We start from the raw sequence: 13,361 nt of genomic DNA, 5'->3' as shown, positions 1-13,361 counted from the left end.
GAGGGTATACTCACTGAGGGGACACATGGGTATACAGATTGTGTGTATACACAAACACACACTGAGGGCGTATATACACAAATGGACTTATACACACGGAGGGATAGAGCCAGGTGGGGGTACACAGGGGATACAAACACAGCAGGTACATACACTGTAGGTTCACAAACTTGAGGGTAAACATACAATAAGGACATAGGCACATTGACGGTGTACACAAAAGGGAAATACACATGGTACACAACCGAAGGTGCACACTATGAGCATGCATACTGAGAATACAGAGGGGGATAGAAAGACTATATTTACAGATGGGCACAGGGAAGGGATACACACATGGGTGACACATACTGAGGGTACACACACACAAACACGGTTTGTGATAGACTGAGGATATAAATACTGGGGAGAACACGCGCACACACACCTCTGACATTCCCAGTGAGAATTAATTTTGTTATTATCAGCTGGTGGTGCCATGTTTACTGCAGGGGCAGTGTGGAACCTGCAATGTGGTAAAACAGGTGCTTTAAACTAAAGAGGAGCTGGCAGCTGCTGGGAGGCAGGAGGCTCCACCCCTCACAGAGCTGAGGAAGCAAAGCCTGTCTCCAAGGAGATGCCAAACACAAGCTCTTATCGTGATCCCCAGCCAACGCCACGAAGCAGAGAAACCCTCACCCTCCTCATACCCAGGCACTGAAGGGCATCCTTTAGCCGATATAACATTTAGGAATTATTGACTTAAATTAAATATTTCTCATTCATGTTTTAATATATTTATATTTTTGATGGCCAGCTAGGTGTCGTTGTGTGGCCGGCCTCCCCACCTGGGGCAGTGAGGTCCTTTTATTTGCAGCAGGTCAAGGTGAGGGAGGACCCCCCTCGTCCCCCCCGTCCCCCGCAAACCCCCCACCCCTCATGTCACCTGAAAAGTTCTTCAGCCTGACAGTGCGACTGGAGGACACGGGGGAGATCTTCCAAATGCACAAGTGTCACGACGACATGACGATAGGGGACATGAAGTCCACACTGGAGCTGGTGGCTGGAATTCCCACCAACCTACAGAGGCTCTTCTACATGGACGAGGGTAAGACCCTTGGTTAGCACACCACCTCTTCCCCCATCCCAGCACCGTCGCCCCCATATAGTCACAGTCTGTGTCGGGTATAGGGTTGCCAACTCTGGTTGGACACATTCCAGGAGGTCTCATCACATGACCCTCTGCCTCCAACCGCCCCGCCCCTACACTCCTGCAATTGGTCGCCTGACACGTCCATCCTCGCGGTGCCCCGCCTTCCTACACCAATCGGAAAGTGAATAGACTCTTCATTACCCAATTAGATGATTCCTGATTATCGGTCAAACAGCCTTTTTTCCCACCCCCGATATTTTTATATATAATCAACAAAAGTGCTTAAAGAAAATGTTTTTGAAAACACAATTCTTTTTAATGCCCCTCTGATTGTTCTCCTGGTGCTGCTCGCAGCAATATCTTGGAGATTAGTCTTTAATTCCTGGAGACTCTAGGGCAATCCTGGAGAGTTGGCAACCCTAATTGGGTAGGGGGTAGGTACACCCCCCCCTTACCCGTTACTCTTTGCCAAATATCTCCCCACAGGCAGCAAGTACCCCCGACCACGCATTCCACGGGTCCGGGCTACACTCCATGTACCAGTGTTTGACCATGTAGTTCCTCGCCCAATTCTGTCCCACGTCCAATTCTGTCCCGTGCCTGATTCTGTCCCGTACCCGATTCTGTCCCGTGCCCGATTCTGTCCCGTGCCCGATTCTGTCCCACGCCCGATTCTGTCCCACGCCCGATTCTGTCCCGTACCCGATTCTGTCCCGTACCCGATTCTGTCCCACGCCCGATTCTGTCCCGTACCCGATTCTGTCCCACGCCCGATTCTGTCCAGTGCCCGATTCTGTCCCGTACCCGATTCTGTCCCACGCCCGATTCTGTCCCGCGCCCGATTCTGTCCCGTACCCGATTCTGTCCCGTGCCCGATTCTGTCCCACGCCCGATTCTGTCCCGTACCCGATTCTGTCCCGTACCCGATTCTGTCCCACGCCCGATTCTGTCCCACGCCCGATTCTGTCTCGTACCCGATTCTGTCCCACGCCCGATTCTGTCCCGTGCCCGATTCTGTCCCGCGCTCGGTGGTGGGGGTGGGTCACCATCTAGGGATCAGAAGCCACAACCCCTGGTCAATTGTTCCCCTCTCTAGCCCATGGGGTGCTGAGGCAAGTTGTAGTAGCCCGACTGCTGCCTACTTTTGAAGCTCAGCACAGGCCGGGGATCAGGCCTGGGACTTTCCTGCCTGGTCCATCTTGGTCACGCACCAAACGGTGCATTTACTAACCAGGTCAGTGGCAGACTGAACGCCCATCCACCGCTGCTCACCCACTTTCACTCCCTTTCTCTTCCCCTTCCCCTTCTTATATCCTATTAAAAGGTATTGTTGCCTGGGAACGTGTCTCATTAATGAACAGCGCACTTGCATCAACCAGTGAGACACTGATGCTACCAGGCCATTGTCATCATCGGACATTCCAGGCAATCCGGGAGGGTTGGCAACTGTATACACACCTGTGAAGTACATTTACCTGCATAGTGTGTGTGTGTATATGTGTGTGTATATGTGTGTGTGTGTGTGTGTTTGGCGTTATCTGCTAAAAATAGTGGATGTGGTTAAAAGAGTGTCGCTGTGTCTAGTCAGTGATTTCTATTGGAGAGCACTGATGTAGCTACACTTTCCAACAAGGGCGACTGGGAGCTGGAACCCTGGCTGATTCCACGTCACCCCCCGACCCCCGACCCACTGGTGCCGAGACTTATCCTAACCCCTGATTGCTGCTGTCCACAGCTGGGCATCTCATCAAGTGGTTCCTTTACACACTGGCCTTCCTTGTCAGTTTAAGAGCGCATTAATACCTCCCCGAGTGCTTCATACTCAATGAGTTACTCTTTTTCTCTGAAGCGCAGTCACGGTCATTATGGAGGTAGATCACGCAGCCAATTTGCACACAGCAAGATCCCAGAGACAGCAGTCAGACGGATGACCAGTTATTCTGACCTCAGTTAAGGGATACTGGGAAAACTCCACTTTGAATAGTGCCCTGGGCTCCTAGGTTCACCTGAGCAGTGGGCTGGGGCTCAGTTTAACGTTTCATCTGAAAGACGGCACCTCCAAAGGCAGCATTCCCCAGTGCTGCACTAGAGTGTCAGTCTAGGTTGCATGTTCCAGTCTGTGGCGGAGTCTCTGAGCCAAGCCGACAGTTCAATTGGGTGTTTGACTGGTTTGTGTTATGTGTTGTCATAAATGTGGCCAGAGTGGAAATGCTGACAGAGGTGTGTGTATTTTACAGGGGAAATGCCCGATAATGTCACCCTGCAATTCAACGGCATCATCAAAGATGCAATAATAACAATGAAAACCTGGTTTCAAGATGGCTGGATGAAGCTGCTGCGTGCTGCAGCACATGGCGATAATGAGGAGGTATCATTGCTTAATACTGAACAATAGATAATACATCAAACACTTCCAGTGCAGGTACAGCACAGGTTAGATACAGAGTAAAGCTCCCTCTACACTGACCCATCAAACACTCCCAGGGCAGGTACAGCACAGGTTAGATACAGAGTAAAGCTCCCTCTCTATTGTTAATTGTATGATTTATATCAATGAGGAAAAAATTCTGAAGGACAAAATTAGTCTCCACTTGGAGAAGCAAGGATTAATCAGGGATAGTCAACATGGCTTTGTCAAGGGAAGATCATGTCTGACTAATTTGATTGATTTTTTTGAGGGGGTGACTAGGCGTGTGAATGAGGGTAACGCAGTGGATGTGGTATACATGGATTTCAGTAAGGCCTTCGATAAAGCCCCACACAGGAGACTGGTCAAGAAGGTACGAGCCCATGGAATCCAGGGCGCCTTGGCACTTTGGATACAAAACTGGCTTAGTGGCAGAAGGCAGAGGGTGATGGTCGAAGGTTGTTTTTGTGACTGGAAGCCTGTGGCCAGTGGGGTACCACAGGGATCGGTGCTGGGTCCCTTGCTGTTTGTGGTCTACATTAATGACTTGGATATGAATGTAAAAGGTATGATCAGTAAGTTCGCTGATGATACAAAAATTGGTAGGGTGGTAAATAGCGAGGAGGATAGCCTCAGTCTGCAGGACGATATAGATGGGTTGGTCAGATGGGCGGAACAGTGGCAAATGGAATTTAACCCGGAAAAGTGCGAGGTGCTGCACTTTGGAGGGACTAACAAGGCAAGGGAATACACAATGAATGGGAGGACCCTAGGCAAGACAGAGGGTCAGAGGGATCTTGGTGTGCAAGTTCACAGATCCCTGAAGGCGGCGGAACAGGTAGATAAGGTGGTAAAGAAGGCATATGGGATACTTGCCTTTATTAGCCGAGGCATAGAATATAAGAGCAAGGAGGTTATGATGGAGCTGTATAAAACACTGGTTAGGCCACAGCTGGAGTACTGTGTGCAGTTCTGGTTGCCACACTACAGGAAGGATGTGATCGCTTTGGAGAGGGTGCAGAGGAGATTCACCAGGATGTTACCAGGGCTGGAGCGCTTCAGCTATGAAGAGAGACTGGGAAGATTGGGTTTGTTTTCCTTGGCGCAGAGGAGGCTGAGGGGGGACATGATTGAGGTGTACAAAATTATGAGGGGCACAGATAGGATGGATACTAAGGAGCTTTTTCCCTTCGTTGAGGGTTCTATAACAAGGGGACATAGATTCAAGGTAAAAGGCGGGAGGTTTAGAGGGGATTTGAGAAAGAACTTTTTCACCCAGAGGGTGGTTGGAGTCTGGAACTCACTGCCTGAAAGGGTTGTGGAGGCAGGAACCCTCACAACATTCAAGAAGCATTTGGATGAACACTTGAAATGCCATAGCATACAAGGCTACGGACCAAATGCTGGAATATGGGATTAGAGTAGACTGGGCTTGATGGCCGGCGCGGACACGATGGGCCGAAGGGCCTCTATCCGTGCTGTATAACTTTATAACTCTATGACTCTATGAGTGTTAATTGTATTCAGGTGATGGGTATGAATTGGAGACTCTCTTGTATCCTTTTTATAGGAGAGCTTATCTAGGGTGTGGTGTGTGTGTAAGAGGAATCCCTGTAAATAAAGGCCTGGAAACAATTAAAGACCAGGCTCTAGTATTCTATTCTTCACCACCAGGCTATCCAATTTAGAACATCTATTGTCCCTTTAAACACTCCCAGGGCAGGTACAGCACGGGTTAGATACAGAGTAAAGCTCCCTCTACACTGTCCCATCAAACACTCCCAGGGCAGGTATAGCATGGGTTAGATACAGAGTAAAGCTCCCTCTACACTGTCCCATCAAACACTCCCAGGGCAGGTACAGCATGGGTTAGATACAGAGTAAAGCTCCCTCTACTCTGTCCCATCAAACACACCCAGGGCAGGTACAGCATGGGTTAGATACAGAGTAAAGCTCCCTCTACACTGTCCCATCAAACACTCCCATGTCATTCCCACCCTGCAGATAGCTGCCGGCATCTCCCCTCTTGGTCTTCATGGCTGTGAATCTGGGATTACCACCAGGGGTTTTCTTCTTCCCCATTTGCTCCCATCCCCTCTCAAAGGCACTGACTCACGAGGGGGGAGGCGGGGTGAAGGGGGGGATCATCAGAGAACCTCTCATCACTCGAAGTCCACACACAAACGTACTTTCTGACTGGATAGTGGTGAGGAGCAGGCGCAATTGTCTGTAGGCTAATCTAGCACCATTATTACCACCCCAGCTATGAGCAGCAAACTTACTGCAACCCCAGGGGTTGGAAATTGGGATCCGTGCAGCTCAGTAGCACATTTGGGGTCGCTGATTTTGAATCTCGATGTGCTTAGGAACCACCTGGAAGGGCAGACGGGGCCTCGGTTTAACATCTCAGCCGAAAGGTGGCACCTCTGACAGTGCAGCACTCCCTCAGTATTGCACTTGAGTGTCAGCTTAGATTTTGTGCTCTAAAAGCACAAGTCACACACCATCCTGACTTGGACACGTATCGCCGTTCCTTCATCGTCACTGGGTCCCTACCTAACAGCACTGTGGGACAAGGACTGTAGCAGTTCAAGAAGAAGGCCCACCACCACCTTCTCAAGGGCAATTAGGGATGGGGAATAAATGCCGGCCTCGCCAGCGACGCCCCCATCCCATGAATGAATCCAAAAAAGAGTGAAAGGGTCCTGAGTATGTTGACGGTGTTTGTTGACTTGCAGTTAGCGTCTCTAGGCGTTCGCAAGGACAGCAATTATTCCACTCCGAACTCGAGGCGAATGAGCCACGATCAGAGAGCGGCCTGGATCGCAGAACGTGCTTCCACTGCACTTTTCATCGCAGCTCACAGGGGTCATATCAACACAGTCAAATTTCTTCTGAAGAACGGTAAGAATTTAGTAAATGGTGAGTGGTTCAATGCAGTGAGACTCATTCTCATCCCTGGAGGCCAAACAGCCTTCCCCCTCCCACAAACCCAGATTCCTACGCTCCCCTGCTGAAGGCACTGACTCTTGCTGGGGTACATTCCATGGTATCTCACCCAAATGACTGTTCCTCATGTGTGCGTCCAAAGAGTGAACATTGACAATCGACTGTGGAAGGCATCACAGCCGAGCCTGACCCTGTCCTCGTTAGACTGTCACACATGCACACTTTCCAACAGGGGATAAGTTTCAGGAGCATAGACCCTGGCTGATTTACACCACCCTATATGTTCATATGTTCCTATCTTCATATGTTCCTTTCTTCCTATGTTCATATGTTCCCATGTTCATATGTTCCTATGTTGTTATTTTCCTATATTCATATGTTCCTATGTCGCTATCTTCCTATGTTCCCATGTCTGTCATTCCACGTCTCTATCTTCCTTTGTTCATATATTTATGTTCCTATGTTCATATGTTGATCACTCTCCTCCTTTAAGACGTTCCTTAAAACCTTCCTCTTTAACTAAGCTTTTGGTCACCTGTCCTAATATCTCCTTATGTGGCTCGGTGTCAAATTTTGTTTGATAATCGTTCCTGTGAAGTGCCTTGGGACGTTTTACTATATTAAAGACACTATATAAATGCAAGTTATTGTTGTTCCTATGTTCATATGTCCCCATTTCCCTATGTCCCCTTTTCCCTATGTCCCTATGTCCCCATTTCCCTATGTCCCTATGTCCCCATTTCCCTATGTCCCTATGTCCCTATGTCCCCATTTCCCTATGTCCCTATGTTCCTATGTCCCTTTTTCCCTATGCCCCATGTTCCTATGTTCATATGTCCCTTTTACCTTTGTCCCTAGGTTCATATGTCCCTATATTCCTTTTTCCCAATCCCCCATGTCCATATGTCCATATGTCCCTATGTTCCTATGTCCATATGTCCCTATGTTCCTATGCCCCTATGTTCCTATGTTCCTTTTTCCCTATGCCCCTATGTTCCTATGTTCATATATCCCCTTTTCCCTATGTTCCAATGTTCATATATCCCTTTTACCTTTGTCCCTATGTCCCTATGTCCCTATGTTCCTTTTTCCCAATGCCCCATGTCCATATGTCCCTATGTCCATATGTTCCTATGTTCCATTTTCCCTATGCCCCTATGTTCATCTGTCCCCTTTTCCCTATGTTCCTATGTTCATATGTCCCCTTTTCCCTATGCCCCATGTTCCTATGTTCATATGTCCCTTTTTCCCTATGCCCCATGTTCCTATGTTCATATGTCCCCTTTTCCCTATGCCCCATGTTCCTATGTTCATATGTCCCCTTTTCCCTATGTTCCTATGTTCATATGTCTATTCACAGGTGCCAATCCGAGGACCAAAACAGTAGACGGTCACACTGCTCTCCACATGGCGGTGATTATGGCCAAGGCCGACTGCATCAACGACCTGCTGCTTCACGGGGCCGAGGCCGAGGGCACCGACAGTAAAGGCCGGACGCTGCTGGATCTGGCCCGCATGACAGAACAACGGGAGAACATCGGCAAGATCTTCAACTACCAGTGGACGCAGCGGACGGCGGGACTCCGCCTCAGATCCCACATCGACGAGTCGGAGCTCTACGCCCATCAGAGGTTCGACTCCACGCTGAAGACGTGGCGCTCGGGCCCACACGCCAAGCTCTACATGGCCAACTTACTGCAATCAGGCAAGCGCCAGGGGACCCGCACCGGAAAGCAGAGGAACCCGGCCCCGGCCCCGGCCCCAGCGGGAGAAAACCATCCCGCTGGAGCTGCCAAGCGGGTTAGCGCAAAGCGTTCTCACAAACCCAACCCGGGGCCGGGCCAGGCCGGGAAGCCGCCCGCACAGCCCCAGGACGTTTGGCGGGAAGAGGCCGCTGGCGTCGCGGCGGCGCACAGGAGCAGCGATGGCGCCCATTGGCCAGGCGTCTCGTTTTCCCCGGCAAAGTCTGTCCCACAAGGGGCTGCCGACAGGCACCGCGTTGACCCCACCAGGAGTGGGGAGTCTAGCCGTCACGGGATAGGTAAACCAAGGGCAGCCCAGGAGAAGTGAGGAGGGGTTCGGAGAAGTGGTGGGGAGAGGGGGGAAGTAATGGGGAGGGGAGGAAGAGGCGATGGGGAGGGGGGAGTGGTGATGGGGAGGAGGTAGTGGTGATGGGGTGGGAGGAGTGGTGATGGGGAGTTGGGCGTGGTGATGGGGAGGGAGTGGTGATGGGAAGGGGATTAGGGATGGGGAGGGGGGAGTGGTGATGGGGAGTGGGGAGGGGTGATGGGGAGTGGGGAGGGGTGATGGGGAGGGAGTGGTGATGGGAAGGGGATTAGGGATGGGGAGGGGGGAGTGGTGATGGGGAGGGAGTGGTGATGGGAAGGGGATTAGGGATGGGGAGGGGGGAGTGGTGATGGGGAGGGGATTAGGGATGGGGAGGGGGGAGTGGTGATGGGGAGGGAGAGGTGATGGGAAGGGGATTAGGGATGGGGAGGGGGGAGTGGTGATGGGGAGGGGATTAGGGATGGGGAGGGGGGAGTGGTGATGGGGAGGGGATTAGGGATGGGGAGGGGGGAGTGGTGATGGGGAGGGGATTAGGGATGGGGAGGGGGGTGATGGGGAGGGGGGAGTGGTGATGGGGAGGGGATTAGGGATGGGGAGGGGGTAATGGGGAGGGGGGAGTGGTGATGGGGAGGGGGGAGTGGTGATGGGGAGTGGGGAGGGGTGATGGGGAGGGGGGAGTGGTGATGGGGAGTGGGGAGTGGTGATGGGGACTGGGGAGGGGTGATGGGGACTGGGGAGGGGTGATGGGGACTGGGGAGGGGTGATGGGAGTGGTGATGGGGAGTGGGGAGGGGTGATGGGGAGTGGGGAGGGGTGATGGGGACTGGGGAGGGGTGATGGGGACTGGGGAGGGGTGATGGGGACTGGGGAGGGGTGATGGGGACTGGGGAGGGGTGATGGGGAGGGGGGAGGGGTGATGGGGACTGGGGAGGGGTGATGGGGACTGGGGAGGGGTGATGGGGACTGGGGAGGGGTGATGGGGAGGGGGGAGGGGTGATGGGGACTGGGGAGGGGTGATGGGGAGGGGGGAGGGGTGATGGGGACTGGGTAGGGGTGATGGGGAGGGGTGATGGGGACTGGGGAGGGGTGATGGGGAGGGGGGAGGGGTGATGGGGACTGGGGAGGGGTGATGGGGACTGGGGAGGGATGATGGGGAGGGGGGAGGGGTGATGGGGACTGGGGAGGGGTGATGGGGACTGGGGAGGGGTGATGGGGACTGGGTAGGGGTGATGGGGAGGGGTGATGGGGAGTGGGGAGTTGTGATTATCCCTTAGGCCTGTCACTGAGTGTCAGTGTTAATGAAGCCACTATATTTATTGCTCAGTGTCTCATGCTGTGATACCTATTGCAGGACACGGCCGAGTCTATGCAATATCCCCTTCTCTGTCATGTTCCACAATTTTACCAATCCAAATCCAGGAATTTGACACGATTATTTATTTGGGACATCTGGGACAAAATAAATCAATAGAAGTCTCTCCAAATGGTTTCTAATTTTGCATATTTACATATTACACTTGATGCAACCTCTACGAGGAGGGAGATGGATGATGGACAATAGTCTCCTGGCACCCAATACATTAATGTACCAAAACACCAGTCCCCTGGCATCCTCCGCTATACATTATTGTACCAGTACCCTAGTCCCCCCGGGCACCTTACACTATACATTATTGTACCAATCCCCAATCCCCTGGGCACCTTATACTATACATTACTGTACCAATCCCCAATCCCCTGGGCACCTTATACTATACATTACTGTACCAATCCCCAATCCCCTGGGCACACTATACTATATCAAAAGCAAAATACTGCAGATGCTGGAAATCTGAAATAAAAACATAAAATACTGGAAAAGCTCAGCAAGTCAGGCAACATCTGTGGAGAAAGAAACAGGGTTAACATTTCAGGTCGAAGACCTTTAGTCAGAACTGGAAGATGTTAAAGAGTTAAAATTTTTAAGCAAATACAGAGCAAGGGGAAGGTGGGGTGGGGGAGGGAGGAAAGAACAAAAGGGAAGGTCTGTGATAGGGTGGAGGGCACGAGTGATTCAATGACAAAAGGGCTCTCGACCTCTCTCTCCAGCAGCACCGACTCACTCTATTCCAGAGTTGTCCTGATCTGCAGTTCCATTTCATCCTTTGCCTCATTCTGTGCTTTAACAAAAACTTTTCTTCTTCCTTTCAGGTGTCAAGGACCGCAAGCTTCAACAACTCTTAGATACCAACGCCCCTCCTGATCCTTCTTCCCCTTCACTTTCCTCTGACCCCATCCCTCCCTCCAATCTCACCCTTTGTCGTGTTTTCACCATTCCCTCTGACCTTCCCCTCTCTGACCCCAAACGATCAGTCCTCAGCAAAGGCCTTAGCTTCATCCCTTTACACCTCAATGAATTTCGAGCTCGACACGATGCTGAGCTCCTCTTCCGTCATCTTCACCTCCGCGCCCACTTCTTTGTCCGTGAGTCTTCCCCTCGCCCAGCGGAACCTTTCTCCCATCTTCAGAATTCTCGTTCCACCTGGACCCCTCACTCTGGCCTCTTACCCTCTCGATCTTTTCATTGCGAACTGCGGGCATGACATCGGCCGTCTTAATTTCTCTGCTCTCCTCATTCACTCTAACCCACCTCCCCCTGAACTCGCAGCACTCCGTTCCCTCAGGTCCAACCCTGACATTGTCATTAACCCTGCTGACGAGGGCGGTGTTGTTGTTGTGTGGGGAACAGACCTCTACCTTGCAAAGGCTGAACGCCAACTCTCCGACACCTCCCCCTACCTCCCCCTGGACCATGACCCCACCGCCGAACATCAAGCCATAGTTTCCCAGACCATCACTATCCTCATTTCCTCTGGAGATCTTCCCATCCACAGTCTCCAACCTCATAGTCCCCCAGCCCCACACAGCCCGCTTCCACCTCCTGCCCAAGATCCACAAACAAGACTGCCCTGGGAGACCTATCATTTCAACCTGCTCTTGCCCCACGGAACTTATTTCCTCCTATCTCGACTCTATTTTTTTCTCCCATTGTCCAGTCTCTTCCAACCTACATCCGTGACTCTTGAGACGCCCTCCGCCACTTTATTGGTTTCCAGTTCCCCGGCCCTAACCGTCTCCTTCTCACCATGGATGTCCAGTCCCTCTACACCTCCATGACCCCACCAGGACAGCCTGCGGGCCCTCCGCCTCTTCCTGAACTGAGGCCCAACCAGTCCCTATTACCACCGTCCTCCGCCTGGCTGAACTTGTTCTTACGTTGAACAACTTCTCCTTTGACTCCACTTACTTCCTCCAAAATATAAGGTATCGCTATGGGAACCTGTATGGGTCCCTTCTATGCCTGCCTTTTTGAGGGATACGTGGAACATTCCTTGTTCCAGTCCTACTCGGGTCCCCTCCCTCACCTCTTTTTCCGATACATCGATGACTGTATTGGTGCCATTTCCTGTTCTCACTCCGAACTGGAAAATTTCATCAATTTTGCTTCCAGTTTCTACCCTTCCCTCAACTTCACATGGTCCATCTCCGACTCTTCCCTTCCTCAACTTCTCTATCTCCATTTCTGGGGACCAATGTCAACCAATATCTACTATAAGCCCACTGACTCCCACCGTTACCTTAATTACACTTCCTCCCACCCCGCTTCCGTAAGGACTCTATTCCCTTCTCCCAGTTTCTCCGTCTCTGACGATGCCACCTTCCACACCAGTGCTTCCAATGTGTCTTCCTTTTTCCTCAACCGAGGATTCCCCTCCACTGTAGTTGACAGGACCCTCGACCCTCCGTCCTATTTCCTGCACTTCTGCCCTCACCCCTTCCCCTCCCTAGAACCATGAGAGGGTCCCCCTTGTCCTCAATTTCCACCCCACCAGCCTCCACATTCAACATATCGTCCTCTGGCGTTTCTGCCACCTTCAGCGTGATCCCACCACCAAACACATCTTCCCCTCCCCTTTCAGCATTCCGAAGGGACCGCCCCCTTCTGCGACACCGTAGTCCACTCTTCCATCACCCCCAACACCCGCTCTCCTCCCCCACGGCACCTTCCCATGCGAGCACAGGAGATGCAACACCTGCCCTTTCACCTCCTCCCTTTCCACCGTCCAGGGCCCCAAACACTCCTTCCAGGTGAAACAGCGATTTACTTGTACTTCTTTCAATTTATTATACTGTATCCGCTGCTCACAATGCGGTCTCCTCTACACTGGGGAGACCAAACGCAGACTGGGTGATCGGTTTGCTGAACACCTCCGCTCTGTCCACAAGTGTGACCCTGACCTGCCGGTCGCTTGCCATTTTAATTCCCCATCCCACTACCTCTTGGTCCTCGGCCTCTTACACTGTTCCAATGAGGCTCAATGAAGCTCGAGGAACAGCACCTCATCTTTACAACCTTCCGGACTCACCATTGATTTCAATAACTTCAGACCATAATCACTGCTCCCGTTTTTTGGTCAGCTAGTGCTGGTAATGGTTCTGCTGCTGCCATTTACAGCTACTCCTGACCAATCTTTTGTTTCTTAACCTGTCCCATTCCCACCCTCCTTGCCTTGCACATCATCCTTTTGTCTTTTAATCACTCCTGCCCTCCACCCTATCACAGACCTTCCCTTTAGTTCTTTCCTCCTCTCCTCTCCCTCCCCCTTTCCCTGGCTCTGTACTAGCTTAAAAACTTTAACTCTTTAACATCTTCCAGTTCTGACGAAAGGTCTTCGACCTGAAACATTAACTCTGTTTCTCTCTCCACAGGTGCTGCCTGACTTGCTGAGCTTCTCCAGTATTTTCTGATTTTATTGCACACTATACT

General features: G+C 51.6%; 1 protein-coding gene across 1 annotated transcript; it reads left to right on the top strand.

The window, feature by feature from the left end:
• The first annotated feature begins 918 nt into the window (after nucleotides 1-918).
• Nucleotides 919-8,558, top strand: LOC137335356 (ankyrin repeat domain-containing protein 60-like). Its single transcript, XM_068000688.1, has 4 exons — nucleotides 919-1,087; nucleotides 3,370-3,500; nucleotides 6,278-6,443; nucleotides 7,849-8,558. Exons 1-4 carry the CDS (start codon nucleotides 919-921, stop codon nucleotides 8,556-8,558), a joined length of 1,176 nt encoding a protein of 391 aa, XP_067856789.1.
• Nucleotides 8,559-13,361: the final 4,803 nt, after the last annotated feature.

Source organism: Heptranchias perlo, chromosome 19 (genome assembly GCF_035084215.1).
Source record: "Heptranchias perlo isolate sHepPer1 chromosome 19, sHepPer1.hap1, whole genome shotgun sequence".
In the NCBI taxonomy this organism is placed as follows: domain Eukaryota; kingdom Metazoa; phylum Chordata; class Chondrichthyes; order Hexanchiformes; family Hexanchidae; genus Heptranchias; species Heptranchias perlo.
The sequence above is the reverse complement of the archived record's forward strand: the minus strand, read 5'-3'. Positions and strand labels throughout refer to the sequence as shown.